We start from the raw sequence: 25,561 nt of genomic DNA, 5'->3' as shown, positions 1-25,561 counted from the left end.
TTTGATAAATGTCCTGTGCTGAATTAGTAGATTCTTGTTAGCTAGTGACTGTAAATGGCGAGTTACAATTGGGTCTGTGTCCTTGTGCAGTACAATCAAAGACCAGATAGTATTCCTGCTCCTGACCACTATCCAGAAACACCGGGCCAAGTGGGTTACCACTGCTACCTCACAGTGACAGGAACCTGGGTTCAATTCTCGCCTTGGGCGACTACCTGTGTGGGGTTTGCATGTTCTCCCTGTGTCTAAGTGGGTTTCCTCCAGGTGCTCTGGTTTCCTCCCATAGTCCAAAGATTAGGTGGATTGGCCATGCTAAATTGCCTGTGCTGTTCAGGGATGTGCAGGTTAGGTGGATTAGCCATAGGAAATGCAGGGTTACAGGGATAGGGTAGTGGGGGTAAGTCTGAGAGGGTCCTCTTCAGAGGGTTAGTGTGACTCGATGGGCTGAATGGTCTGCTTCCACAATGTAAGGATTCTATGATACTGGCAAGTGGGGGCATCAGGTGCAATCAGAGTCATGTGGTAAACTGAATGCACAATCAAGACTGATCGAATTCAGAATGAACTAATGGAGGTTTACTTGATGAATTGAAATGCAAATATAATTCTTATCATCATTGAGTTATCTATCTAATCTCTTCACTCTTCTTATTACTGAACTCCATTTAAGCACCACCATCAACAAGCTGACGTCAGCTGTAGTCAGTTTTCATATCTCTGCAGAATGCACTGTCCACCCCTTAAGTAACAACAACAGGCTAATGTGAGAACACAATTTTGTGGCGAGACCACACTCCCCTCATCTTCTGCTTCCAAACCAGCCAACTGCAGAAGCCAGTGTTGTGCAGACGTAAGATCCCTGAACAACATCAATAGCAAACGACAATAGCATAAAAGTAGTCTCAAGTCAGCGTCATTTTAAATTCCCTTATGTCACAAACTGACCCTGGGTCAAAATATCACTCACGTTTATAGGCTGACAGACTTCAGCTGCTCTTATCATAATTGCCCTAATTTTCTTTCCATTAATAAAGAGAAGAGACACAGAGATAAGCAACTCAGAGGGTCATTATTCCTGCGCGAGCAAAGGAACATCCTACCCTTGCTATGGACATGAATGCTCAACCATTACTCTTCTGAAACTTGTGCTGCAGTAAGAAGTGTTAAAATGAAAGCACAAATGTTTTGAGAGATATTACCATGCTTACTTAAAATGCACATAATTGATATCCAACTAATACTATCATTGGTAGACGGCTAATAGTCGGTAATATCCCAGGAAAACTGTTATTAATATTTCACAAATAACTTTCACTAATACCAGTATGCCAATGACTAATTCTGTAAATATCACTAACATTGTCAATTGAGTCCTATCCCATGAGTTATATTCCAAAAACAGTTGCTTTACCAACATTCTTACTTAGGTTCCAGTTATTATTCATTCATCACTCAGTGACATCACTAAAAAGATCTGGCAGTATTTACTTCCTAGCACTAATTGTTTTGGAGGAGATGACTGAGTTGCATGTTTAAAGAGTTGCAGTCCATGCAGTGAAGTTCTGGAACTTTCAACCTTATACTCTGCTTCACTAAGACTGCCAGTTTCTGCCTCAGTAATGTTTTTAGATTAGATTACATTGCAGTGTGGAAACAGGCCCTTCGGCCCAACAAGTCCACACCGACCCGCCGAAGCGAAACCCACCCATACCCCTACATTTACCCCTTACCTAACACTACGGGCAATTTAGCATGGCCAATTCACCTGGTCCTGCACATCTTTGGACTGTGGGAGGAAACCGGAGCACCCGGAGGAAACCCACGCAGACACGGGGAGAACGTGCAAACTCCACACAGTCAGTCGCCTGAGGCGGGAATTGAACCCGGGTCTCAGGCGCTGTGAGGCAGCAGTGCTAACCACTGTGCCACCGTGCCGCCCAATGTTCTTGATTTCATCTCTGCATCAGCTCATCTGCTGCTAAAATCATCATTTATGCCTTCACTATAGTTAGACTCAATTATTTCAATACTTTGGAACACCATGATACCCTTTGTAAGCTTGAGGTCATCCAAAATTCTGCTGTCTGTGAGTTAATTTGTAGCAAGTCCCGTTCCCCATACATTTGCTGATCTGCACTGGCTTCCAGTAAAGGCAAGTCTTGATTTTAAAATGTTCAACCTTGTTTTCACAGCACTTCATCACCGCACCTCGATTATATCTGTAAGCTTCTCCAGCCTCACAACCCTTTGAGTTTTGTGCTCCGCTGTTTTAGGCCTTTTTTTCATATCTAATTTTATTTGCTCCATCACTGGTGCTTGTGCCTTCAGTTGCCAAGACTCCAAAATCTGAAATATCGTTCCCACATCTCTCCATCTCTCTATCACACTCTCGTCCTTTACAATGTTCCTTCCTTTAGTCATCTGACCTCAAAGTGGCTTGGTGCCACACTTTCAGAATGTCACTGTGAAACACTCTGGAATATTTCATTAAGTTAGAGGCACTATATAAATACATTCTGTTTTGGTTGTTATTGAAGGAAGTGAGAAAGTAATAGTGCCACAAAATTCCCAACCTGTGCTGGTCTTACAGGCATATCATTTGAGTGACTGTTCCAGTTAAGTTCCTGGTCAATGGTTGCTCCCCTGAATATTGATTATGGGGTATTATGCTGCTGAAGGTAAAACTAAAGTGTCTGCACCCTATTTTGTTTGAGATGGGCGTTGTCAGGCATTTTGCTGTATGTCACAAATCAGTGCTTCTGACTTTACAATCCCAATTGCTCATCTTAGAACCCCACCGAGGGTCACCACTCACAACCTTGGGAACATATGTCACTAATGTTGCACAATCCATTGTTAATCCTTAGGCACAAATGACCATGATCATCTGGCGAGGTTCCAGTTGGTAAGTAAATTACAGGTAATCCCAAATCTGCACTTGGAATATTCTGCTGCAAATCGGACAGGGCATGTTAAAGGCAGTCACTCTTATCTCTGGAATTCAGATTTACCTATATCTGGAGGCAAGCTTTCCATGCCATCACTGGTTAATATTCTGTTGATGAATAATTGTCACTTGATAAAACTGTTAAAAAGACTTTTAGTGCTTGGTTAACAATTGGAAGTAAACTAATAGAGCAAAAACTGGTTAGAAGGATTTGTCTTCCTTTCCGTGGACAAAGTGTACCAGGCCAATGTTCCAATTTGTCAAGTAGCTCTCAGTTTTGTATCTGTACAGTGTATGAACCGAAAGAACTGCAGATGCTGGAAATCAGAAACAAAAACAGAAATTGCTGGAAAAACTCAGCAGGTCTGGCAGTATCTGTGGAGAGAAATCAGAGTTAAATGTTTCGGTCCAGTGATGCTAGTTCTGAGGAAGAGTCACTGGACCTGAAATGTTAACTCTGATTTTTCTCCACAGATGCTGCCAGAGCTGCTAAGTTTTTCCAGCAATTTCTGTTTTTGTTTGTGAATGAATATGGCTTGGTTATGTTGTGAGATCGTTGCTAAGATGTCAAGAGAGAGAGAGAGAGAGAAAGAGACAAGTCTGTCTTCAAGCTGGTGAGCAATAATTTTAAAATAAATCTTTATAAGATATGCACAAGTGATTCATAATGCTTTGGAGGTTTTACTCAGCAGAAGCAGCAGCACAAAGGTTTGCAGTTGGAAAGGTGTTGCCTTGGGAGTCCTCAGTATTGACTCTGGTCCAACAACCAGTAAAGCAAATAAAAAAAACTCTGATATATTGAATGTCAAGGTGGACAATTAGGCAACTAAGTAGAAAAAGAATATCCACAGTATATTCCCATCCCCAAGGGCATTGGATTTTTTTTCTGGATAGTAATCTTATGCAGAGATATGGGGAAAAGACAGGAGACTGGCACTGGATAATAGATTTGGACTACATAATAGAGCTGGAGCAGCCATGATGGGATGAATTGGAATGGCCACCATTTACAGCGAAATAATAAATAATATTTCTGTGATTCAATGATGGGGTCCCCAGAATAACCCTGCAAAAGACAAGGTGAAGCATTTTCAAATGCCATCATCCATAAAGTACTAACTGGATCATCCATCTCTGTCTCCTGAGGTCCACGTGATGCCAAGAAATGGCTGAAGACACTAGATACTGTGAATGCTTTGGGCCCTGACAACATCCCAGCAAAAAATACCAAAGATGTATGATCCTGCACTATCCAGAGACCAAGGCAAGCTGTTCCAGGACAGCTATAAAACTCACATCTGTCTGACAATGTGAATAATTGCCCAAATATGTCCCACTCACAAAAAGCAGGGCAATTCCCATTCAGTCAATTACAACCACATCAGTCTACTCTCAATCATCAGATGATATAATGGGTTTTCAACAGAATTTCTAAGCAAGACTTCATTCATTGATAAATTTGTTCACTGATTCTCAGTTTGGAATCTGTCGGGACTACTGGGCTCCAGCTATCATTGCAGTCTTGGTCAAAAAATGGACAGAGCTGAATTGCAGAGCAGAGGCAAGAGTAGGTAATGATGTCCAGACAAAATTTGATCAAAGGTAGTATGTAGGTAAAATTAAACCATATGAAATTAGAGGGTAAACCCCCCCACTAACTGAAATCATACCTAGCACAAAGGAAGAAGAAAGCCGGACAATTATTTAGCATCAGGCCATTGTTGTAGGAGATTCTCAGGCTAAATGTTTTCTAATCACATATTCAGCAAATATTATTATATACCCCTGGAACAGGTGATGCTTGAATCCAGGCCTCCTATTCAGAGGCAGGGACACCGTCCCAGCACCATGAGAGCTTAATTTATCTGAACACAGGCAATATTAACTGCAGCTCAGAGCAAAAACTACTATTAATTTGGTGATGATTGATAATCGTATAGAAAAGTGATCACAGCATAGCTGGCATGGAAAATGAAAAACTGGTTGAAAGGGTTTTCAATGTTTTATTCTACATGTATCTCACTATCTAGAGTTGACATCTTGAGCTCAATTAGAAAGATTTGATAGCTGGATTATCCCCAGCAACAATATCCTATAATTCTTAATGAGCACAAAAACGAAGCATTTCTTCCCAAGCTAAAATAAGGGTTTAAATTTAGAAACTGCCAAGAACAACTGAAAATAATAAGTAATTATTTTATCTAATGATATGCTGGTGACCTCATTAAGAGAAATGGTCACAAGGAGTTAGTCAAAGAGATTGTTATTGCTAAAGACAGCGCTTAAAACAAAACCATAGAACAGGAATTATATAATGTGTCCCACCTTCGGATATGTTTCCCATTCACAATAAAATCATTTCACTCAACACTCATGAGAAGTCCATCCTGAGATTTATTTGAAGCACCTGACTGCACAGAAACCACAGCTGTTCTCAGATAAGTGCCAACCCAAAAGAAAACATTTTTTTATGAACTTCAAATGTACTTACTGGGGAATTACCACCTTCCCAATCGTAGCTCAACATGTAACCCAACAGGATGCCATTAATTTCCTCCTCCGGAGGTCCAACCCATTCAACAGTCAATGAGGAATCACTCACTAGTATGCTGACATTGTAAGGGGGTGCTGTTGGGACTGCAAAGGAAAGAAACACATGAGTCATCTCATCTTCAAAATGCTCGTATGTTACTGCACTTCACAATTTCCTTTATACAAAAAACAAACTGCGTAGAGAACACAGTGTTATCATTCCAAAGGAAAAATGGTATAAATCGCTGGAGGGCTGCCTGTGGAGGGGGTTTGGAGTTAGGGTTGAAGTTCCTCAGTGGTATAGGTGCTGATGAGAAGGAGAAAGGGCAATTTGGTGAAGCCTAATCAGATAGATTGTTTTAATGCACAAGACAGCATGACATATTTAAGTAAGTTAAAACAAACACAGAATTTTTGTGGTCAACTAATGGTGCAGAAAGTTGGATATGGAGAGAATAATTCCAGTTATTGGGAAGAGAATAACTAAAGGCCATCAATATAAGACAGTCACCGAGGCATATAGAGTCATAGAGATGTACAGTACGGAAACAGACCTTTGGTCCAACTTGTATATGCCGACCAGATATCCCAACCCAATCTAGTCCCACCTGCCAGCACCCGACCCATATCCATACACCCAACCAGGTGCCTTTTAAATGTTGCCATTGTACTAGCCTCCACCGCTTCCTCTGGCAGCTCATTCCATACATCTACCACCCTCTGCGTGAAAAAGTTGCCCCTTAGGTCTCTTTTATATCTTTCCTCTCTCACCATAAACCTACGCCCTCTAGTTCTGGACTCCCCGATCCCAGGGAAAAGACTTTGTCTATTTATCCTATGCATGCCCCTCATGATTTTATAAACGTCTGTAAGGGTCACCCCTCAGCCTCTGATGCTCCAGGGAAAATAGCTCTAGCCAATTCAACCTCTCCCTACAGCTGAAATCCTCCAACCCTGGCAACAGCCTTGTAAATCTTTTCTGAACCCTTTCATGACAGAGAATTATTCTTCACCACATCAAAGCTTTCTCCCATCCCTCCATCTCCCACAACCTCACCTCCATTTGTAACAAGGAAAGATTATTTGAACTGGGTACAGATTTATACTTTCACTGCCAGAAATGAATGGGCAGCAACCTAAATTTTATAAATCAATGGTTTGGCTTCATACTGCACTGGTCAGAGTAGTGAGGGGAGACATTACATCAAAGATAAGAAGTAGAGGAAGAGAAGAGTTCAAGTGTGCTCCATCATTTTATAAGCTGATGTCTGAACCTTTGCCTCAACTCCACTTTCCCCACATGATGTCTTTATCTATTGATCACTTTAAAATCAAGAAATCTAATTATCTAAATTTAGAAAATACCAGCAAGGAATATCCACAGCTCTCTGGGACGGAGAATTTCAAACATTCACAATTTCACAATTTTAAGTTGCCAACTAATCTAGAGAACTTTTTGAATTTGATTTATTATTGTCCCACACACCATGAAATAGAGAAAAGTATGGTTTTGCGTGCTAACCAGACAAATCATACCTTATGTAAGTATATCAGGGTACTAGAACACTAAGCAGAATATAGTGTTACAGCTACAAGAAGGTGCAGAGAACCTCTAATGTATGATAGATCTATTCATAAGTCTGATAAAAGCAGGGAAGAAGCTTTTTGGAATCAAAAAGCATGAAAACAGACCCTTCGGTCCAACCAGTCCATGTTGAACATAATTCCAAACAACACTAGACCTACCTGCCTCCTCCTGCCCTATATCCCTTCAAACCTTTCCTACTCATGTATTCATCCAAATGTCTTTTAAACATTGTAATTGTACTTCCTCAGGAAATTCTTTCCACATGTGAACCACCGTCTGTGTAAAACATTTACCTGTGTAAAAAATTTACCTCTTACGTCTTTTTATTCTGTCTCCTCTCACCTTAAAAATATGCCCCCTTCGTCTTGGAATTCCCCATCTTGGGAAAAAGACAGCTACCATCAACTCTATCTATACGTCTCATTATTTTATAAACTTCCATCAGGTCACCTCTCAACCTCCTATGGTCCAGTGAAAAAAGTCCCAGCCTATCCAACCTTTCTTTATAACTCAAACCTTCCTTTATGACTCAAACCTTCCATACATGACAACATTCTAGTAAATTTCTTCTGAACCTTCTCCAGCTAGAATAAAATTCTTTCTATAACTGGGCAACCAGAACTCGACACAGTATTCCAGAATAGGCCTCATCTAAGTCCTGTACAACTTCAACATAATGTCCCAACTCCGATAATCAAAGGACAACTGAGCAATGAAGGCAAGTATGCCAAACACCTTTTTAACCATCCTGTCTGTATGTGATGCAAACTTTAAAGAATTATATACCTAAACCCTAAAAGTATGATTTGTCTGGTTAGCATGCAAGCCTAAAAGTATGATTTGTCTGGTACATGGACAGCGCATCATCCGCCGTCACTTCCGCCACCTCCAAACAGACCCCACCACCAAGGATATATTTCCCTCCCCTCCCCTATCAGCTTTCCGTAGAGACCACTCCCTCCGCGACTCCCTTGTCAGATCCACACCCCCCACCGACCCAACCTCCACTCCCGGCACCTTCCCTTGCAACCGCAGGAGGTGCAACACTTGCGGCCACACCTCCCCCCTCACTTCTCTCCAAGGCCCCAAAGGAAACTTCCATATCCGCCACAGATTCACCTGCACCTCCACCCACATCATCTACTGCATCCGCTGCAGCCGGTGTGGCCTCCTCTATATTGGGGAGACAGGCCGCCTACTTGCGGAGCGATTCAGAGAGCACCTCTGGGCCACCCGGACGAACCAACCCAACCACCCTGTAGCACAGCATTTCAACTCCCCCTCCCACTCCACCGAGGATATGCAGGTCATTGGACTCATCCACCGCCAAACCACAACAACGCGACAGTCGGAGGAGGAGCGTCTTATCTTCCGACTGGGAACCCTCCAACCACAGGGGATGAACTTGGACTTCACCAGTTTCTTCATCCCCCCTCCCCCCACCTTGTCTCAGCCGAATCCCTCCAGCCCGGCACCGCCTTCCTGACCTGCAGTCTTCTTCTTGACCTCTCCGCCTCCATCCTACTCTGACCTATCACCCTCACCTTGACCTCTTTCCACCTATCACATTTCCAACGCCCCTCCTCCAAGTCCCTCCTCCCTACCTTTTATCTTCTCCTGCTGAACACTCTCTGCTCATTCCTGAAGAAGGGCCTGTGCCCGAAACGTCGAATCTCCTGTTCCCTGGATGCTGCCTGACCTGCTGTGCTGTTCCAGCAATAAAGTTTCAACTTTGATCTCCAGCATCTGCAGACCTCACTTTCTCCTCAATAATAAATCAAATCAAATTCAAAAGTTCTCTTGATTAGTTGGCCACATAAAATTGTGAAATTTATTTTCACAAAGAGTTGTGGATGTTTGAAATTCTCTGTCCCAGAGAGCTGTGGATATTCCTTGCTGGTATTTTCTAAAGTTAGATAATTAGATTTCTTGATTTTAAAGTGGGGTTGGTCAATGGGGTCCAAATCGATGTGTTTATTGATGGAGTTCCATGCCAGAACTGGAACAAACACTACATCAGAAGACAGGCAGAAAACTAGCCACCAGGATACACGAACTCCAACTAGCCACCAAAAGACACAACCCAATATCACTAATCTGTTCTACAACACTACCCAAGGCCCTACCATTAATTGTATAAGCCCTACCCTTGTTTGTCTTACCAAAATGCAATACATCGCATTTATCCAGATTTAATTCCATCTGCCATTACTCAGTTCATTGACCGTTTGATCATGATCCTTTTGTAATCTTAGAAAACCTTCTTCACTGTCTACCGCTCTTAAATTTGCCAGCATTGCATTCACTGTCACTATATCCACTTTTACAGAATCCTAAAATGTAGATGATCAGATTTAACAGATGTCAACATTTAATCTCATTAATTTCTCCTGAACTTTACTTTGAAAATCTAATATTAATTGCTCATTAGGCTACACCACGCCCAATCTCCACTGTTTCTTGTATAATATTTGTGTTTTCCAGATACAGGCCGAAAACAATTATTGAGCTTATCTGCTAATTCATTATGTCCTATTACAACAATGTTTTCTATCTCCCCTCACTATTTACTATGACTAACTTCTCCAATTTGGTTTGATGGCGACTTTTGATGATGGAAGAGATGTAGCCATGCGAGAGGCTTGAACAACAAAGGAAAATCTCAAAAAAAAACTTACCTCCTTCCAAGGTTCTAGCCTGGACTGCAGAACAGTCCTTGGACCATCCAACTTCATTCTTACAAGAAACACAGATATTGTAGGATGTTATGGCTTGTAGATGAAGGATCCCATATTCATACGGTGGAACTGTAGTTTGATAGTTAAGCACTGGACTGGTCATGTTTTCAGCATCTTCAACTTTCTTAACCTGATCATAGAAACATAGAGCAAATACATCCTGACACAAAGAACTTCTTGAATTCACTGAATCACTGAGGGCATGTATTGGCAAAAAATTTAGGTGAAATTTGAAAGATACATTGCTTAGACAATGTGTTATAATTTGAAAATGCACTGCTTGTAACACTGGTGGAAGTAGATTTAAGTAACTATTAAAAGGGAAGTAGATTTATATCAACAGTAAAGGAGCAGAAGTGTGGGACTCATTAGACACCTGTTGCAAAGAGTCAGAAAAAACAGGAAAGTCAGAATGGCCTCTTCCATGCACAACAACAAGATCCCTTACAATGCTGTGACCATACACAAGCTCAGATTGTAAGTTTGCTCACTCTGCTGGCAGGTTTGTTTTCAGATGTTTCATCACCATGCTCAGTAACATCATCAGTGAGCCTCTGGTGAAGCGCTGGTGTTCTGTCCCACTTTCTATTTGTGTGTCTTGGTCTCTTAAGTTGGGTGATATCATTTCCGGTACTTTTTCTCAGAGGTTGGTAAATGGGGTCCAAATCGATGTATTTATTGATGGAGTTCCATGCAAAAACTGGAACAAACACTACATTGGACAGACAGGCAGAAAACTAGCCACCAGGATACACGAACTCCAACTAGCCACCAAAAGACACAACCCACTATCACTAGTATCCTTACATACAGACAAAGAAGGATACCACTTTGACTGGGACAACACATTCATCCTAGGACAGGCTAAACAAAGACACTCACGGGAATTCTGAGAGACCTGGCATTCAAACCAGAACTCCATCAATAAAGACATCAACTTGGACCCCATTTACCAACCTCTGAGAAAAAGAACCGAAATGATATCACCCACCTTAAGAGACCAAGACACACAAATAGAAAGCGGGACAGAACACCAGCGCTTCACCAGAGGATCACTGATGACGTTACTTAGCATGGTAATGAAGTATCTGAAAACAAACCTGCCAGCTCAGCGAGCAAACTTACAACCTGAACCTCAACCTAAGTTACAAAACTTCTCAAAAGTGGCAATTCACAAGCTTTCAGAATTCATGAACAACAAGCACAACAGTAGAAACTGAAAGTTAAACACTGTCCTGAACAATCCTATATTTTGAAACACAGTTGGAAATAGTGAGAAAATTAGGGCAAGTGATCAAAGGTGATGTTGATTGACCTCTTGAAGCTAGGGTAAGAGTAACCCTGGGGAAGCATGCAGGGAGAGAATTAAAAAGTGCAGGTCTCAATTACAGAATCTTAAATGTCTAATGCTGAGTATTTAAAGAAGTAGAAGTGTAGCTAACTATTTTGCCAGGATGCAAATAATTCATTATCTGTACACACACCGCTCACAAGTATGCATGACAACAATTTAAATAATTTGAATTAACAAGCTTTGTATCATCACATCATTCAAAAATAAACTTTCACTTGAACAACAAGAAAAAACTTCATTCCAAAAATATGAAATTTCATTTCCTTATACACTCTACAAGCATTTTATTTTTCATTCATGGAATGTGGGTATCGCTGGCAAGGTCAGTGCTTATTGCCCCTCACAAATTTCCTAGGTGATGGTGAACTGTCGTTTTGAACTAGTGCCACCCATCTGCTGTAAGTAGATGTTAGGGAAGGAATTCCAGGATTTTGACCTAATCATTTTTCTGTTGTCATTTACTATTGGAATTTGAGCATTTTATCAATAGACCATGGAATTCCCGTTCCATTTCTATATGCTTGATTATTCCATTATCCTCATTCCCATAACCTATGTACTCAACCATCCCTAATTAAAGGATGAAGGGCTTTTGCCCGAAATGTCGATTTTTCCAGGACTAACGAGTAACGCTGGCCTTGCCAGAGATACACAATTTGCATGAAAAAAAAGTTAAAAAGGACATGACAGCAATTATTGCAGAATCATTGATAGTACAGCACAGGAAAAGGTAATCCAAACTACAGTGTTTCTGCCAATATTTTGAAAGAACTATCCAACTAAGCTGACTTCACTGTCCTTTTCCAGTACCTCTGGAATGCTTCTTCTTTCAAGTTTTTGTCCAATTTCCTTTTGAAAGTTCATATTAAATCTGCTCCCACCATTCTTTCAAGGAATGAATCTCAGATCAAAACTTGTTGCATAAAAACTAATTTGTGTTGCTTGTTTTTCTTTTACTAATCTCCTTAATCAGTGTCCTTTGGTTACAAATACTTCTGTGACTGAAAACATTTCCCCTCATTTACTTCATCAAAGGCAGTTATGATTCAGAAATCTACATCCGCTTAACCACCTCTCCTCCATGAACAAGAATCCCAGTTTCCATCAGGGAAGTAGGTACAAATGTTCACATCAGAGTACCTGAACAGCAATTCTTGCACTCAAAATCTTTATCACTGTTATCACATGCAGAATAACAGTGGCCCAGTATATGTTCCGCTCCGATTTGCATCATTGTGCAAATTCTGGAAGGAATAAGTGTTGTACATTTCACAGATCAGACTGAGTATTAGCCAAAATCTTATGTTAGCTCTGTTCAGTGGTCAGCACAGCATTGTGAGGTTTATTTTGAAATTAATGTAAAATCATCAGTGGTGGGGATATCGTCAGAAGGTGGTGAAATATAAAATAAAAATCCATAAAGTAATGACCACAAACACAAACTGAGTCTGCAATGCTTGACAGATAGAACCAGGATTACCTCCTGTAATCCTATTTATTGCAACAAATCTGGGCAACAAAACTGAAGCAAATGGTCAGAATTTGGAAGAAGTTAATCCAGTGCAAAAGAAGTAAGGATTTGTGGGAAAAATAACTTTTTTTATACAGCAATTATTTAGGATATGGAATACACCACCTGGAAATTAAGTCAGGTTCAACTTAGGAATTCAAGAGAGCATTGCAAGGGCCTGGGGAAAAACAGAAGATTGGCACTAGGTAGTGAGGCTTGTTTGAAGAGGGTGCAGGTACAATGGGTCAAAGAGCTTCCTACTGCACTGTAACAATTGTGTAGTTCTGTCTTGGGGACATCGGGAGATGGCTTAGTTGTAGGGGAAGTTAGAAAACCAGAATTAAAGGAGGAGGTAAGAGTGCAGATCTCAGGAGAGGTTATTAAAATCTCCAGCACAGACACAAATAGGACAGAGTGTATGGAAAGGGGTTATAAATCAAACTTTAAGCACACTGGACAAACAAATGACAATGAGAAAAGTGATGGTTAACACAGGACTGAAGGCGTTATATCTGAATGCATGCAGTTTAAGGAAGAAGGCAAATTAGCAGGTGGGTACCACGGAGACGTGGCTGCACTGGGATCAGGATTGGGAGCTGAATATTCAAGGATACGCAGATGGGCAGAGGGGGCCTTATTTGTAAGAAATTAAATTAAATTAATAGAAAGAAAAGAAGTAGGGTCAGATGGTGTAGAATTTGTGTGGGTAGAATTGAGGAACCACAAAGTTAAAAAATCCATAGTTGGGGTTATATACAGGCCTCCAAACAGTAGTCAGGAGCTGGGGTGCAAGATACACCAGGAGATAGAAAAGATGTATAGGAAGGGCAAAGTTAGTGAGCAAGGGGATTTCAATATACAGGTTGACTGGGAAGAGCAGGTTGGTACTGGATTGCAAGAAAAGGAAATTGTGGAATGTCAACAAGATGGCTTTTGGCAACAGCTTGTGGTGGAGCCCACCAGGGAACAGGCAGTACTGGATTTAGTGTTGTGCAATGAGGTAGACTTGTTAAGGGAGCTTAAGGTGAAGGAACCCTTAGGAGGCAGTGATCACAATATGATTGAATTTACTCTGCAATTTAAGAGGAAGAAGGTAGAATCAGAGGTAATGGTATAACAGCTGAATAAAAGTAACTACAGAGACATGAGGGAGGAGCTGTGTAGAATTGACTGTGAGAGGAGCCTAGCAGGAAAGACAGTGGAACAGCAATGGTAAGTGTTTTTGGGAGCAATTCAGGAGACACAGTAGACATTTATCCCAAGGAAAAAGAAGCCTCGTACAGGGAGGATGAGGCAACCACAGCTGACTAGGGAAGTCAGGGATAGCTTAAAACAAGAAGAGAAAGCATATAATGCGATGAAAGCCAGTGGGAAACCAGAGGATTGGGAAGGCTTACAAAGACCAACAGAGGGCTACAAACAAAGAAATAAGGAGGGATAAGATTAAATATGAGGGTAAGCTAGTCAGTAATATAAAGGAAGACTGTAAGAATTTCTTTAGATATATAAGATGCAAAAGCAAGGCAAAAGTGGACACTGGGCAGCTGGAAAATGTTGCTGGAGAGATAGTAGAAGGAAACAAGGAAATGGCTAAGGAACTGAATAATTACTTTGTGTCAGTCTTCATGGTGGAAGACATGAGTAATATCACAAAAATTCAAGAGAGTGAGGGGGCAGAACTGAGTATGGTGGCCATCACCATGCAAAAGGTGCTAGAAAAACTGAATGGCCTGAAGATGAATAAATCACCTGAATCAGATGGACTACATCCCAGAGTTCTAACGAAGACAGTTGAAGAGATAGTGGAGGCGCTAGTAGTGAACTTTCAGGAAGCTCTAGAATCAATGAGGGTCCCAGTGGACTGGAAAATCACTAACCTGACACCCCTGTTTAAAAATGGTGTAAGGAAAATTACAGATCAATTAGCCTAACCTCAGTCGAGAGTAAGTTCCTGGAATCCATTGTGAAGAATGAAATTTTCAAATACTTGGAAGTGTACGGTAAAATAGGGCAAAGTCAGCATGGTTTCATCAAGGGGAAGTCATGTCAGAAAAATCTTCTGGAATTCTTTGAGGAAGTACTGAGCAGGCTAGACCAAGGACAGGCAATGGATGTCACATACCTGCACTTCCAGAAGGCCTTTGATAAAATGCCACATACTAGACTACTGAGTAAGAAGGTGCCCATGATGTTAGAGGCAAGATGCCAGCATGGACAGATGCCTGGCTATCTGGCAGAAAGCAGAGAGTGGGGATAAGAGGGTCCTTCTCAGGATGGCAACCAGTGATAAGTGGTGTTCTGCAAGGCTCAATGTCGGGATCACAACTTTTCACTTTATACATTAACAATCTAGATGAAGGAACTGAGGGCATTCTGGCGAAGTTTGCAGATGATACAAAAATAGGTAGAGGGACAGGTAGCATTGAGGAGATGGGGAGGCTGCAAAAGGATTTGGACAGTTTAGGAGAGTGGGAAAAGAAGTGGCAGATGGAGTACTATGTGGGAAAGAGTGAGGTCATGCACTTTGGTAGGAAGAATAGAGGCATGGACTATTTTTTAAATGGGGAGAAAATTCAGAAGTCTGAAGTGCAAAGAGACTTGCGAGTTCTAGTACAGGATTCTCTCAAGGTAAACTTGCAGGTTGAGTCAGCAGTTCAGAAGGCAAACGCTGTGATGGCATTTATTTTGCGAGAACTTGAATATAAAAGCAGGGACATACTTCTGAATCTCAATAAGGCTTCAGAGTATTGTGTGCCGTGTTTGGCCCCGTATCTCAGGAAGGATGTACAGGCCATGGGATGTGTTCAGAGGAGGTTCACGAGAATGGTCCCAGGAATGAAAAGCTTAATATGTGAGGAATGTTTGAGGACTCTGGGTTTATACTCAGTGGTGTTCAGAAAGATGAGGGGGAATCTAATTGAAACATATAGAATACTGAATGGCCTGGACAAAGTAGATTTGGGAAAATGTTTACATTGACAGGAGAGACTAGGGCCCGAGGGCATAGCCTTCGAGCAAAAATAATGGAGATAAGGAGAAACTTCTTCAGCCAGAGAATGGTGAATCTATGGAATTCATTGCCACAAGAGGCTGTGGAGGTCAGGTCATTGAGTATATTTAAGACTGAGATAGATAGGTTCTTGAGTATCAAGGGGATCAAGGGTTATGGGGAGAAGGTAGGAGAATGGGGTTGAGAAACTTATCGGCCATGATTGAATGGCAGAGCAGACTCAATAAGCTGAATGGTCTAATTTCTGGTCCTGAGTCTTATGGTCTTATGGTCTTCTCCTGTCAGAGGATGATGGTATGGGGGCTGTAATTCTCCTGGACCACTGGCTGCCCCACCCCAGTGGAGGTCTCCGTGAAAACTCTGCTAGGCTGCCTAATGCTCACTGCTGTCCAACGCCCCCTGTTATAAATAACAATGGACATTATAGGAGTATAAATTTAGAATCACACAATTCCCACAAAATGAAAAAAACAGCCACCTGGCCTGGGGAAACACATCCACACAGAATTCAACATCTTCATCAGGAGGTGGGTAAGACAGCACACTGGAAAAAACAAACTTTTTGTGGAAAATGGTGGTTTTCAAAAAATCAGAATGGTGGAACAAACTTGACTTCCCTCTTTTAAAACAAATGCAGTGAATAATTATCTGTTGAAATCAGGAAATATCATCACTTCAAGTAAAGCAGACTGTCATTCTTTACTTGTGCCAGATAAAATACTTTTGGTGTCAAATCCAATATGAATCATTCCACATTTCAGACCACTGGATTTGCAATCCATAAAAGCCAATGGCCTGTTCATGCTGATTAAGAATCCGTCTTGGCTTTACATTTACTGAATCATGTATACTGCAAAGTCACAGCCAACAAGTTGCAGCCCACAGGTAATAAAGAGGAAGGCTGCCAAAATCTGACACATCTATTTGTGAGTCATCGAAGAGCAGTTGATCTAAATCAGCATATTCTCATTCCCTGCAACATTCAGTCCCTGCAGGAACTGCACTGTAAGAGAAGTTAAATTTACCTGGATTTGGCAAGTGTTGAGAGGAGAGTATCCATCAAAGCCAGACTCCCATGAAACTACAATAGTGTGCGCCGTTTGATTTTTAATCCGTAGGTTAATTGGTGTAAGTGGGACTTCTAAGACAAGAAAAAGTTATAGCATGTTATTGCATTTACTGAAGATGATATATATATTTTGATGTACAATGTAACTTCTTTCCCAATTATAAATTCACTGGGTTAAAAATTGCAATACTCCTGCTTTTGGAGAGGGGTCACAATTAGCAACAAACCTGTACACAGTCGCAGTGAAGCATGCAACTGTCTTCCATCTCACCTTTTAAACAATTATACCATTTGGCCACATACTTGGTAATGCAATATCAAGTCACAATTTCACATGTGATAAGCCACTAGACACAAGTGGGCTGCAGCCAGGCACACGGGAAAGGTAGTTGGTGGGCCAGCTTCCCACAGCGTGAGGTCACAGATGCATTATGCTCTTTGGGACTCAAGAGCCATGGGTTCTACAGGACCATGCTGTAAATATGCACACACACATGCTTGGCATATTGGTAGATAGCATCTTGTTCCTGTCAAGGACAATAGTCAAGTAAGGATCAAATAAGGCACAGGGCATCGTATAGAGATTGGAACCCATTCATTCAGGAATGTAAGTGGTAGCTAAGTCCTTGGTCTTGTGATGAAGCCACTGTTTCAGCCTCCATTGTATCACAGCGAGCAAACACCCAACATTTCAGTACTGTAATGGAAGCTCAGATGGGATCATGAAGCTCAGATTGATGCTATCATCCCAGTCAATGTTCACCTCATTTTTCATCCCATCTCTGCTTTCCATAAACTTGAACTAATCTTAAATCCATATGCTATGCACCATTGTTTCTCTCTTCACCAAATGCCATTAAATCTCTCCGTTGTCTCACTTCACCTTACTTGCTGAATCGTTTCCAGTCTATTATCTCAATCCACACTCACAGTTTGGGTCCATACTTCCCTGTGCTCTAAAATAAAGTTGTTCTTTTGACCATTAGGTCCCTTCTCTCAGCATCTCCCTTCCAAATTCACTTTGCTTTTTTTATCTCCCTCACTGTCTTCAATAGCTTCCTAAATAAAAGCCTCTTTCTCATCTCAGTAAATGGGAGAATACTGAGAGTTGGACAGAAAGTGAGGGATAATAATAATAAAAAACCTTTTAAATAGGAGGAGGAGTAGGCCATTTGGCCCGACAAATATGTCTTGCCATTCAACAACAGTTCAGCTGATCTGCTCTGAATCTTTGCTCCTCTTTTGTGCCAGCTCCTCATCGCCCTCAATTCCCTTATAATTCATTATCTATCCATTTCATCTTTAAAGACTTTGTAAACTAGCCTCCACAACTCTCTGGGTAGAGAATTCCAAACATTCACAACTCTCTGGGAGAAGAAATTCTTTCACATCTCAGTATATATGCATGTCCCCCAATTTTGTGACAATATCCCCTAGCTTTGATGTGGAGGTGCCAATGTTGGATAGGAGTTGACAAGGTCTTCACCTGATAAAGAAGCAGCACTCTGAAAGCTTCTGATTTCAAATAAACCTATTGGACCATAATCTGGTGTTGTGTGACTTATGACCTGGTTTTGAGATTACCCTATAGTGGAAACATCTTCTCAACATTTACCAAGTCAAGAATCTTGTCTGTTTCAATTATATCACCCCTCATTCTCATAAACTCTAATGAATAAAGACTTAACCTGTTTGGCCCTTCTTGATGAGTCAACCCCTTCCTCCCAGGAATCAACAACCTAGTGAATCTCTTTTGAAGTGACTCCAATACTAGTACATTATATTTTAAATACAGTAATCAAAACTCTACACAGTACGCTCGGTGCAGCTTTACCAACACACTCCATGGTTGCAAGCAAACTTCCCTAATTTTAAACTACAAACTCCTACCAATAAAGGCTAATTGATGGCAATATTCACATTTGGCTGATGGTAATGGGACAGGTTGAGAAGGCACAGGTAATGGGACAGGTTGAGAAGGCACATAGAATCCTTTCCTTTATTATAAGAACAGGAAGGCTATACTGGAACTGTAAAAATTACTACTTAGGTCATAATTTGGGCAATGTGTGTAATTTTGATCATATTATTACAGAAATAATGCACAAAGAGAGGGAACAGCGGAAATTTACGAGGATGTTGCCAGGACTGGAAAAATGTAGCTACGATGAAAAATTGAATTGGGTGGGCTTATACTCCTTGGAAGAGAGAAGGCTGAAGGGGAAATTTGATTGAGAGGGATTCGATTTGATTGAGATGCACAGAAGTGCATCTATGCCTTGGATAGAGTGGGTGTAAAGGCCCACATCACTGAGCAGAGACGTCAATGACCCAGACCATTGGTTTAAAATGATTACTAGAGAGATTATAGAGAAGGAAAGGCTTTCACTCAGTGGATGGTTGGGTTCTGGACCTCACTGCTCGAGACAGCAGTTAAGGCAGAAACCTTTGACTCATTTAAACGGTGTGTGATATGTCTAAGTGCCATAACCTGTAGTACTATCGATCAAATGGATGGGGCAGTGCAGTAGCTCAGTGGTTAGTACTGCTGCCTCACAGCACCAGGGACCTGGGTTTGATTCCTGTCTTGGGCCATTGTCTGAGTGGAGTTTGCATGTTCTCTCTGTCTTGGTGTGGGTTTTCTCCCACAGTCCAAAGATGTGCAGATCAGGGGTAAATGTAGGGGAGTAGGTTACTCTTTGGACTGTCGGTGTGGACTTGTTGGGCTAAATGGCCTGTTTTCACACTGCAGGGAATCTAATCAAAAGATGGAGAGTGGGATCAGGCTAGGTGGCTTATCTTTCTTTGGCTAGCACAGACATAGAGTCATAGAGATGTACAGCATGGAAACAGACCCTTCGGTCCAACCCGTCCATGCCGACCAGATATCCCAACCCAATCTAGTCCCACCTACCAGCACCCGGCCCATATCCGTCCAATCCCTTCCTATTCATATACCCATCCAAATGCCTTACATGATGGGCAAAATGGTCTCTTTCTGTGCCATAAACTTACTGGGATTCTATCTCGCTCACCCAATCCACTAAGTTTTTTTTTACTTTAGCTTGGTTACCAATTCATTGTTTTAAATGTGTTCCAAAGCATTCCTTTACAAGTAATAGTGGTACAAGGTGCTCTTGCTGCTGTGCTAGTTCACAAAACTCAGACCCGAGAAAAATATTTTCTTTCAAGTCTTTCATGGGATGCAGGTGTTGCTGACTAGGACAGGCATTAGTTGTCTATCCTAAATTTCCCTGCGTTTAACAATCTCCCACATTGCTGTGGATTTGGAGTGTCACGTAGGCCAGACCACGTGAAAATGGCAGAACTCCTTTCCTGAAAGGACATTTAGTGAAGCAGGTGGGTTTTTAATACCAATCGGAGGTGGTTTCATGGTCACAATTAGCAAAACTTGGTTTCAATTCCAGATTTAATTAGATTAATTGATTTGCAAAAGAATGAATGATTATCAGGGACATGCAGGAATGTGGAGCTATGATTTTATCAGGTGGCCGAGCAGATTCAAAGGGCTGAGTGGCCTACTTGTGTTCCTTGTTTGCATGTTTGATTTTTAATCCCACCAGCTACAGCAGTGGGATTTGAACTGCTTGGTCTCTGGATAACTAATACAGTGACATAACCACAACACCTCTGTCTCCCATTAACTGGCAGTGTTTCCAAGAAAACAAATTGCAAAAAAAAAGTCAGCTAAAGTATACAATGTATTAAATATAAAGATAGGTGTGTACTCCCTCACAGCAGATCCACACTGCCAATTTAATTTTATCACAGACTGTGTTTATTCAAGTAGACAACAGTCCCACAGTGATTCTAGGTATGCTTCAGAAATGGCAAGGCAGCAGCTCCAAGAAAATTCTTGACTGTGGCATTACATTTAAATATTTAAAATGTATTAAAGAAAAAATACATTAATAACCATTGGATGTGTTACATACCCTTGATGTTAACCTGGGCTTCCTTTGAAACTGCTACTCCTTTTGGATTGTGTGCTTCACAGCTAAATCTTGTCCGTTCATTAATTCCTAAGTTAGAAAAATAAATAAAGACAAAATTAATTGACATTTTCTATGCAATACATCTTAAAAATCCCACAGTAGTCACAGATATCAATAGAACCACTGTTTTATGTGGGCAAGTTGAAATCAAAGATTTCCATTGAAAGCCATGAATTAAACTGTACATTTGCCTTCATCAAGAGATTCCAGTTACTTACAAAATCCAGTTTTAAGGAATTGTCAGCTTTTCAGTTCCATTAGTTTCTAAACTAACTAAGCCTGCCTGAAAGAATGATTGCACACCTGAATGCAGGGGAAAAACAATAAGGCATTGCCCAATGTTCCTTTTGGTGATTTTTTAGTGATCATAGGATGTGTTTTATCTGTGGTTGGCATGAAATATCCAACAGATTACCTCTGATGTTCCTGGTTGGAATGATGTGCAACCCTGAGGAAAATGGAAAGGAAGAATTTGGTTTTTGATAAACACACAAGATACCTAGTTGACTCTCAATGGCAATCACATGGTCATGCATGAAGTATGAATAGTTGACATCCACTTATACAAACCTCAAGTCTGTCGATCCCATGGAAGCTGGTGCTCTTGTATATAGACATATGACGTACAAGGATTTTGGGAAACTCACACAGTTAATTTCGCCAAGGTGAAATGTTCAGAAATCCCAAGATCGCCTCATTACTACCCCCAGGGCCATCTGAGGCCCTGAAAGGATAAGGTTGATTATTAATGGTCTAATCTACAAGTTATTTTCAAAATAAATTTTCTGTTCATTTTTAGTCCTTTTTCTCTCTCATGAGAATGTTGACTGGATACAATTCCTAGTAATTTCTATATGTATGTGGTCTGAGTGCATCAGCAGTAGATGATGGGATGGCATGGTGGTTAGTACTGCTGCCTCACAGAGTCAGGGACCTGGGTTTGATTCCAGCCTTGGGTGGCTGCCTGTGTGGAGTTTGTACATTCTCCTCATGTCTCTGTTGGTTGCTTCAGTTTCCTCCGACAGTCCAAAGATGTGCAGGTTGCTAAATTGCCCCTTAGTGTCCAGGGATGTGCAGGCTAGGCAGTTTAGCCATGGGAAATGTGGGTTATGGTGGGAGTGGGGGGTGGCAGCTTTGTAGGACGCTCTTTGGAGGCTTCTTTCTGCACTGTCTGATTTCTATGATTTGACCATAGATGTTGTTTCAGCCAAACTCCATGCTGTCTTTATTTGGAACCCACATCCAGGTGCCTCAACCTAGCATCACAAGACTGCAAAAGGGGAGAAGGAACTTTGGCTGTTTCCCTCCTTCCATTTCTTAAAGGCACGGAGACTAATCATCTAAATGCTACTCACCTGGAAGCAGCAAACTCCACATAGGCCTGGGATTGATGCTAAGGTCCTACTACTATTTATTCACTCGCTAAATCTGCTGAATCATTGGGAGAGTTACAACTAACACTTTCATAATAACATCAGGCTTAAAACTTATAATAATGAAACTAACAACCAGCAGTGACAAGCAGTCATTTACACCATAATTAACCCCCTCCACATAAATTCTTATCTCAGAGAAGAAGCCTTTATTTTGCTGGGTCTGACTGTATTGTTCATAGCCTTAATAAAAAACACAATACTTGGAAACTCTTCCTAAAACATATATTGCTGATTTCTCATAATCAGAGAGATTGCAGATGCCCTCAGAAGAATGTAAGCTGAAATGTATTCAGTTGGCTTCAGACTTAGAGCAAAATAGAACTCAAACACAAAATCAACAATGGAGCATGTACATATTTTTCACAAAACTATAAAAACCTACACTAGATAATATGATTTCTATTCCTTGACACTGTTTAACTGTTAAAGTTTGATTGCTCTGTTATTCATTAGTGATCAGGTATGTCTGTACTGATAAACCTCACAAAGTTTGCATCATGACTCCATGCGATTCCACTACACATTACACAATTTTCTGCCCATCCATTTCTACAGACGGGAAGCCAGAGTTATTGTGTTTTTTATTATAATTTGTTATTCTCGGGATGTGATCTTTGTTGGAAAAGTTGCAATTTTTGTTGATGCTGAGTTAACCAGAGAAGGTAATGGTGTGTCTCACAATTTTGATGCAGCTGAGTGACTGCTGTGTGTTATGGCTTGTTAACAATCAACCATTTGCGTTGAAATTGGAATTACATACAGACAGGTTCCTTGGCCTAAAGAACAATCCAAAAGCTTACAGATCATTTTAAGTTTATGAGGTGAAGGGAGTGAAATCATGATGATAGGGATCAATAGTTGATAAAAACTTAGAAAACAGGAGAAATTCGGCCCTTTCTGGCTGCAGTTCTTAAAAATGAAGAACAAAAATTCAAAATTACTAGTTTCACATCAATACATTTTCTCATGGAAAGGAAATTTTTTGAATTGAGATTTTTGTTATAAATGTAAACAGCTCAAGTTTGTGTTTTACCACAGCCGATTTCAGTGGAGCCACAGAAAGGATGTGCTGCAAAACTGAATCAGTTTCTTGTCTCAGATTTGGTGGTACAGCAGAGAATAGTTCTGATTTTAATTTTTCTGCTCTTTTCCTGACTGCTGTTTGTAAATACCAGAATTCCTCTCATAACTACTGCCAGATAAATAGAGGCATCAAGCTGTGTGTATTGGGGGTAAAGCTTAGACACTACAGATGTAAATAGGGCCTAGTTGAGGAATTATCTCCTTTAACCTTGGCTCCCATACCTTTACCAACAAACATAGATTAAAAACACATTGAACAGATTTAGTAGTCCGGCCCAGGAGTAATCCCCTCCTTGTAATAAACAAGAGATGGAAATGTGTTGCTGGAAAAGCGCAGCAGGTCAGGCAGCATCTAGGGAACAGGAGAATCGACGTTTCGGGCATTAGCCCTTCTTCAGGAATGAGGACAGTTTGTCCAGCAGGCTAAGATAAAAGATAGGGAGGAGGGACTTGGGGGAGGGGCGTCGGAAATGTGATAGGTGGAAAGAGGTCAAGGTGAGGGTGATAGGTCAGACTGGGGTGGGGGCGGAGAGGTCGGGAAGAAGATTGCAGGTTAGGAAGGCGTTGCTGAATTTGATGGATTTGACTGAGACAGGCTGGGGGGAGGGGAAATGAGAAAACTGGTGAAATCCGAGTTCATCCCTTGTGGTTGGAGGGTTCCTAGCCGGAAGATGAGGCGTTCTTCCTCCAACCGTCGTTTTGCTGTGGTCTGACGATGGAGGAGTCCAAAGACCTGCATATCCTTGGTGGAGTGGGAGGGGGAATTGAAATGTTGAGCTACAGGGTGGTTGGGTTGGTTGGTCCGGGTGTCCCAGAGGTGTTCTCTGAAACGCTCCGCAAGTAGGCGGCCTGTCTCCCCAATATAGAGGAGGCCACATCGGGTGCAGAGGATGCAATAGGTGATATGTGTGGAGGTACAGGTGAATCTGTGGCGGATATGGAAGTTTCCTTTGGGGCCTTGGAGGGAGGTGAGGGGGGAGGTATGGGCGCAAGTCTTGCACCTCCTGCGGTTGCAGGGGAAGGTGCCGGGAGTGGAGGTGGGGTTGGTGGGGGGTGTGGATCTGACGAGGGAGTCACAGAGGGAGTGGTCTTTACGGAATGCTGATAGGGGAGGGGAGGGAAATATATCCTTGGTGGTGGGGTCCGTTTGGAGGTGGCGGAAATGACGGCGGATGATGCGCTGTACATGGAGACTGGTGGTCGACGATGCCCTCTACCGCATCTCCTCCACTTCCCGCTCCTCCGCCCTCGAACCCCGCCCCTCCAACCGCCACCAGGACAGAACCCCACTGGTCCTCACCTACCACCCCACCAGTCTCCATGTACAGCGCATCATCCGCCGTCATTTCCGCCACCTCCAAACGGACCCCACCACCAAGGATATATTTCCCTCCCCTCCCCTATCAGCATTCCGTAAAGACCACTCCCTCCGTGACTCCCTCGTCAGATCCACACCCCCCACCAACCCCACCTCCACTTCCCCTGCAACCACAGGAGGTGCAAGACTTGCGCCCATACCTCCCCCCTCACCTCCCTCCAAGGCCCCAAAGGAAACTTCCATATCCGCCACAGATTCACCTGTACCTCCACACGTATCACCTATTGCATCCTCTGCACCCGATGTGGCCTCCTCTATATTGGGGAGACAGGCCGCCTACTTGCGGAGCGTTTCAGAGAACACCTCTGGGACACCCGGACCAACCAACCCAACCACCCTGTAGCTCAACATTTCAATTCCCCCTCCCACTCCACCAAGGATATGCAGGTCTTTGGACTCCTCCATCGTCAGACCACAGCAAAACGACGGTTGGAGGAAGAACGCCTCATCTTCCGGCTAGGAACCCTCCAACCACAAGGGATGAACTCGGATTTCACCAGTTTTCTCATTTCCCCTCCCCCCAGCCTGTCTCAGTCAAATCCATCAAATTCAGCACCGTCTTCCTAACCTGCAATCTTCTTCCCGACCTCTCCGCCCCCACCCCAGTCTGACCTATCACCCTCACCTTGACCTCTTTCCACCTATCACATTTCCGACGCCCCTCCCCCAAGTCCCTCCTCCCTATTTTTTATCTTAGCCTGCTGGACAAACTGTCCTCATTCCTGAAGAAGGGCTAATGCCCGAAACGTCGATTCTCCTGTTCCCTAGATGCTGCCTGACCTGCTGCGCTTTTCCAGCAACACATTTCCATCTCTGATCTCCAGCATCTGCAGACCTCACTTTCTCCTGTAATAAACAAGGACAGGTTCACTAATAGTATCAATGAAGGAAGCAGAACTG

At 42.1% G+C, this 25,561-nt stretch overlaps 1 protein-coding gene across 1 annotated transcript in view; it reads right to left on the bottom strand.

The window, feature by feature from the left end:
* mertka (c-mer proto-oncogene tyrosine kinase a) overlaps positions 1–25,561 on the bottom strand; it is a 122,270-nt gene that overhangs the window by 50,746 nt on the left and 45,963 nt on the right. The window contains exons 5-8 of the mRNA XM_043687183.2: positions 20,705–20,791; positions 16,705–16,820; positions 9,746–9,935; positions 5,439–5,584 (exon numbers count right to left, since the gene is read on the bottom strand). Coding sequence (XP_043543118.2) covers positions 5,439–5,584; positions 9,746–9,935; positions 16,705–16,820; positions 20,705–20,791 — 539 coding nt within the window. The remainder of the gene's footprint in view (positions 1–5,438; positions 5,585–9,745; positions 9,936–16,704; positions 16,821–20,704; positions 20,792–25,561) is intronic.

This window comes from Chiloscyllium plagiosum, unplaced genomic scaffold (assembly GCF_037043375.1).
Source record: "Chiloscyllium plagiosum isolate Xiang-an unplaced genomic scaffold, Cpla_swu_hap1 HiC_scaffold_3, whole genome shotgun sequence".
NCBI classification, from domain to species: Eukaryota; Metazoa; Chordata; class Chondrichthyes; order Orectolobiformes; family Hemiscylliidae; genus Chiloscyllium; species Chiloscyllium plagiosum.
The sequence above is the reverse complement of the archived record's forward strand: the minus strand, read 5'-3'. Positions and strand labels throughout refer to the sequence as shown.